The sequence below is a fragment of the Acartia tonsa genome, chromosome 12 (assembly GCF_053477335.1).
Source record: "Acartia tonsa isolate MP-2025a chromosome 12, ASM5347733v1, whole genome shotgun sequence".
Classification (NCBI taxonomy): domain Eukaryota; kingdom Metazoa; phylum Arthropoda; class Copepoda; order Calanoida; family Acartiidae; genus Acartia; species Acartia tonsa.
In genome coordinates, this window is record NC_137271.1 from 17,207,831 (window position 1) to 17,213,830 (window position 6,000).

The 6,000-nt window shown below is 31.8% G+C and overlaps 1 protein-coding gene across 1 annotated transcript; it reads left to right on the top strand.

Annotated features, from left to right (window-relative positions):
* The first annotated feature begins 3,518 nt into the window (after window positions 1-3,518).
* LOC145333912 (protein C-ets-2-like) lies at window positions 3,519-5,183 on the top strand. Its single transcript, XM_080179174.1, has 2 exons — window positions 3,519-4,192; window positions 4,432-5,183. The coding sequence occupies exons 1-2, from the start codon at window positions 3,729-3,731 to the stop codon at window positions 4,625-4,627; spliced, it is 660 nt and encodes a 219-aa protein (XP_080035300.1). The 5' UTR covers window positions 3,519-3,728; the 3' UTR covers window positions 4,628-5,183.
* The last annotated feature ends 817 nt before the right edge of the window (window positions 5,184-6,000 follow it).

Below are 6,000 nucleotides of genomic sequence, written 5' to 3' on the forward strand. Positions count from 1 at the left end.
GTCAGCATAATATTGTAAACATTATTTTCCCTTGATGGAAAAGACGACATTTTAAAGTATCTTTTCTATCATAACAAATATAGAATATTCGTCGGTATCATGACTATGGTTAAAATTGTCGTCAATTGAAATTCCTAATATGGAACTCGTTTATTGGTCAGTTCGTTTATCCAGTAGGATGGGAGGGGATGGATGGGGGTTTCTTCATCTTAGCCAGCTGAAAGCATCACTTTATTAGAGACATGAAAATAAGGTGAAAGATCCAAGTATTAATAAATCCATTTCTGTAAAGTCTATATTTCTTTTTAACAATCACAGCCACAATTATAAATGCGGTATGATCATTTCTATTCATTGTTTATTGTTTTAGTAAGTAGTAGATGTAAAATGATCCATAGAATTTAGATAAGCAATTAGTTGGTATTCTGTAGACCTCTTATTTTTGAAGTAATTTATTTTTTTAAAATTATGTTGGTTTAAGGTACTAAAACGCAACAACAAAAAAAGAAGAAAATTGCAATTATTAACAAAAATAGTAAGATTTGACACATTACTTTTTAAATTCTTATTTAAAAAATCTATTTTGATGAACCCCGGTAAATCAAAAGTTTAAACTTTTAGAGCTCGTCACGAATGAATGGGTTAAAATAAAATCACAAAAGTTAGGACACGTTCTTTTGTAAATTAAAAGCTAATTTTACTTTTTAACACCCGCGCAGACACTGTTTGTCCTTTATACAGTAGTACGTTAAAAATATACTTTGTTTATAGATTTGTAAATTTGCTGATATCTAATAGTCTATCTAAAAAATTCCCTAAACTGGCCAAGAAATCACCCTTCCTTTTGACAATGATATTTTTAGTTCATAACTTAGAATATAACTGGATTTTTTGGATGGGGGGGGGGGGAGGTTGGCCCGTGGGGGTGGGGTGAAAATTAACCTATTAAAATGATAAAAATTGTCCCATAGTTCCAGGGGTAGCAGAGGGATTAGAGTATCTTTCATTGTCCTATCACTGAGTGAGAAGAGTGACAGGATATGGACAAGGATAATCAGGATACAAGGAGGCGGAGCCATCATAAATTATTGATAACGAATAAAGTTTTGATAAGGTCATATAGATTTTATTATCATATGTACATGATATTACAAAATTATTTTATTTTCTTCTTAGGCTTCGTTCCTAAGCCTTTGCGGAATTCTTAGAAAGGGAGTTTAGGAAATACATTTTCCATTATGGCTTCGAACCAATAAATATCAGTTGGAATAGAAGCTGTTCTCAGCACTACTGAAAAATCATGTATAGCATTGTATTGCAGACAAGTTTCCTTGAATATCAAAATAAACATCATTGAATTCATAGAAGTTTTGTTAGCCTGGGCGTTTTGCCCCTCCGGGCCTCTATGGTCGTACCTGCTAGTAACGGATAGTATTGAAAAAAATCACGCAACTTCTTCCTTAATAAGACAAATAAGAATATATTCAAGAACTTCGATTAGGATGTAATTTTCAAGTAAGATTTACAATGTTCCTGGTCATGTTTTAGGCTGTTTTGTGGTAGTGTGGTAGGAATACTTCATTTTATTGAAGAAGATTTTTTTCTAACTTTTCACCTGTCAAAGAAAAATATAATTTTTTAAGGGTTTAGTTTAACGTTTTACACGAAGCTTCGCAACTAATAAAAAAATTGTACTTTTTTAAAAGCCGTAAATTTAATTTAGGCATGTTAAAATTAACCTATCGATTTCAAACTTTGCATGATGGTTTCTATAAGATTTAGGTACGAGTTAGAAAGCAAATTAACTCTATAATCGTTAGCAGAAAGTCAGTACGTTCATTTTAAACATGTTGCCTTTTAACTTTTTAAACAACAAATTTGTATGTGATAAATTTATCAGATTGGTCTTATTTTTGGAATACTGATTTCCAGGCCAACAAAGTACATTTTTATAAGCAAAGCATCTCTATAATCAATTCTTAAAAATGTAAGTATGTCCTTAAACAATATCCTGTATTTAAGCAGTTTTTCAACAATAATTTTGTTTCGTACGACTTTAATACATTTATATTTTGATTATTTAGTTCTGACACTCTACTCAAGTGTTAATGTTCATTTGTCCTACCGTTTCAGAGCTTCGCTTTTATGGATGTTGTTATCCGTTATCATTAAAATATCAGAATATCATTCTATTCTTTGATATACGAGATGGTTAATGAATTAATTTGCTTTATCGATAATTCAATTAATATGCGAATTATATTTCAAAGTAAAACACAAGTTTGATAATTTTGATATCAGATTATCTGAATATTAAAATTAATTTAATCTTTAACTCTAAATAATAAGATAAATAGGTCAAATCATATCAAATTTCTGCGGCTAGCCTATGAGTTAGGGTTTCCTTAGCCTTACATACATTTAAGGATCAGGAAACTTTATAAGGCTAACTCGTATACTAGCTTTAAAAATGTATAGGGTTTTTCCGATAGGTATATCTATCTATGATGTAAGTCTAATATGCAATTTAAAAACTTTTTTATTAAAAAAAATGTTCGAAAAATTTCATTAAATTTCCATTAAAAATGTGTTGAGTATACCTTTTTCGCTATATGGATATAATTGACCTTATTCACTTCAATATTTCGTTTTTTAACCCTTTTTTCAAAAAGGGCGTGTTGGGTCGACTAGAAAACAGATGTATGAATTTAAATTTTCTTGAAAAAAATAAATGCGCCAAATTAAATGCGCGCACATAAACAAGGGGAAAGAGGGGGTGGGGAGAAAGCAAAGGAAAGGAGGGAAAGGGTAAGAGGGGGATCAATGAAGGGGAAAGAAAATGGGAAGACCGGAAACTTGACGAATTCTGACTTCCTTTTTCTGTGTGTGTGTGTGTGCGTTCGTGTTGATGGTTTCCTACGCGGTCAATATACAATGTAGCCAAAAATTTTACAAAATAAAAGATCAATTTTCAGCTACTTTTAAATTAGTATTTGGTAAACTATTGTTACTTTTATCATATCAGCGAATAAATATATTGTCATGTTTTCATTATAACAACAGCGTAAATTAATACTGATAATGGTTTTAAAAAATGAAAAATAAAAACTAAATTCTTTACTAGATATGACCATACAATAAAAACATATTAAAATTGCATGTCCAATTAAGAACTGTATTATTTTGTAATTATAATAATTATTTAATGCATCGCTTTATACACAGCTTTTCGCAGACATTAAAATGAAAAATTATAATATCAAAACCAATTTTGTTAGACCCTAGGGGCCAAAGGCTCTGGCTTGCAAATTTCGTAATATGTAATACTAAATATGTTATACATGATTTTTCAGTATGGCCGAGAACCGGTTCTAATCCAGCGGATATTAATCTGTTTGGAAGCATAATATTTGCCTTGCATTTAATTTAAGTCTTTCATTTCCTTTAAATTTATATAATTTGCTATTTTTTAATTCACTGTTTTGTGAGGCGCACATCCTTCCTGTGTTGAATTGTATAGTGTAGTTATAACTGTGGGAAGTTGTTGTTAGCCAAATTTTAACTTTTTCATGTCAGTCAGACTTAATACGTCAACTAGAGAAGAACACATCCATCTAACAGGAGTATATAAATATTCTGTTATAGCAACATTAGTGATTTTTATACATTAATAGTGAATCTAAAACATTTATAAGAAATTATTCTATTTTCTTGATAAAAATTACCAGATGAAACAGTTTGAGATTGGTCAACAGCTTTTAGCTGGCGGTGGCAATACATTTGGCGGTCAGTTTTACCATCACAGCCGCCAGGCAAGCCTTGAGTCTCAGCGGTCATCTGAGACCGGATCATTAGATTCCTCCCGCCTTTGTCTGCAAGTTCCTTGGTTTGCCAGGCCCGTCCCGGAATTGCCGGCAAAACGTCAGGTGACATTTAGCCGCCACCATCAGCAGCAGCAGCCACTGAAAGCGGCCAAAGATATGTACAGGCCCGGCCTCTACACAGAAGACGAAGTAGAAATGTATCCAATGATGTGTGGTGATCGCGGTCGGGAGCATGATTTGTTGTGCGGGGAGAATGATATGCTGTGCGGCGGTGATATGGCTGCGGCAAAGACGCGGCTGCATCACACACGGTCTGGCGGCTATGGAAATGAGATGGATTTACCACAAGATCCTAGATTATGGAGCAGGTAACTATTTTTTGTCAATAAATCAACAAACACCAAGTTGAATTAAATAATAGAAGCACCAATTTGATTCAAACCAATTACAATAAATATGAAAAAAAAATAGAGTTTAGGTCAATTGCAAATACATTAATGTTTCATTATCTAATATATATAATAGAATAAGACAATTGGGGAAAGGCAAGGGTTGTAAATTACTTTAATTGCAATACAATACAAAACTAATTTTCATATTTTTTCAGGGATGAAGTGTGCTCTTGGGTGGTGACAACCTGCACCAGCCACAACCTCCCCGCCCCCAACACAGACAGGTTCCTGATGAACGGGAAGGCTGTCTGCCTGATGAGCCTCAACATGTTCATATCCAGAGTCCCCCTGGGGGGCAAGCTACTCTATAGAGATTTTCAAATCAGATTGGGCAAAGCTATTCATGAGTAAAAACTAAAATCAAACTTATTCAAGAAGCTAAAGGGAGGGAGAGGACAATGTTAATGCAATCAAAACAACTTATCCCCCAATACAAAATAACAATAAAAGCAGAAGTTTAAAACAAAATTAAATGGAAATATATTTTTCAATCTATCCTTTAGACAAGAATGGCAAAAAAAACATTTGATGCTTTGATTTTTATTATGAATTGGAATAAAGATAAATTAATCTTTCCCATTATTCATATGAGGGTTTAATAGCAAATATTTGGAATTATATTTATTTATACCCAATTAGTAACTCCCTCCCAAGGAACTAGGCACTTTTAAAATCTAAATCAATAATACTTTTTATGCAAAATTCCAAAAAAAATTACTGGTGTCTAAAAACTCACTCTATTTGTGATATTAATCTATAAATATGTTATTAATTAAATATTAAATCAAAATTAAGTTTAGTAGCGAGGCTACTCTTTAAATGATGTTATGTTTTAATTGACTGTAATGATTAACCGATAATTTTGTCAAATCTAGTCTTTAGATTCACAATAAAATATTTGAAATTATCTATTATTTGTTTATTTTTGTTTATTAGTGAAGCTACTCTATACTTTTAAATGTCAGTACGTCCAAATGTTTGAAACGGGAAAAATATTATTCTAAATATTAACCTGTTTAAGAATACTAAAAAGATTAAAATAAAAGCTTGATAAATATTTATTGGTTGGTCTTTTGTTTGTGTTGGATAGCTTTAATTGTTAATTGAAGCAAGTTAGAATCGTCCGATACTACTTTCTGTAACACAAGGTACAATAAAACAGTATTGAAGCTATATACTCGCAAGCAAAGTCTGAATATCTATTTAATAAAAAAACTATATTATGCTAGTTGATTCGCCTCAGACGAGAAAACCTTACAAATACATATAAAAAGATAGGATAATCATTCCACATACTTGATTTTTCAATATAGATTCCGTAAACAATTAAGTATAATGTTACAAACAAAGCATCTTGAAAAGGAATTCAATCTATGTAAGCATCCATTTGTTGAGCTTCGCTTGATGGATGTTGCCATCCTTGTTTTGATTAAGAATACTATGATAATGATTCGTATAGCAAAATCACATTTTTTTCTTTCTTTAAACCCTGTCATCAAATCCAATTTTGTGTTTATTTTAAATTCTGAACAAATCTACATGATTCTAAAAAGCTTTATATTGGTGTCTGATAGGGTTGGGCCGGATATCCGGCGTGGCCGGATACCGGATATTGAAACTATCCGGCCGGATATCCGGCTCTATAATTTTTTATACTTTACACCAAGAATCTCTGCTTTTTAAAATTTTAAATGGCTATAATTTTCTTATTATTGAAGCTAGAA

Coding starts and splice junctions, on each gene's coding strand:
- LOC145333912 (XM_080179174.1), top strand. CDS start 3,729: ATGAAACAGTTTGAGATTGGTCAACAGCTTTTAGCTGGCGGTGGCAAT. Junction 4,193..4,431: donor GATCCTAGATTATGGAGCAG/GTAACTATTTTT, acceptor ATATTTTTTCAG/GGATGAAGTGTGCTCTTGGG.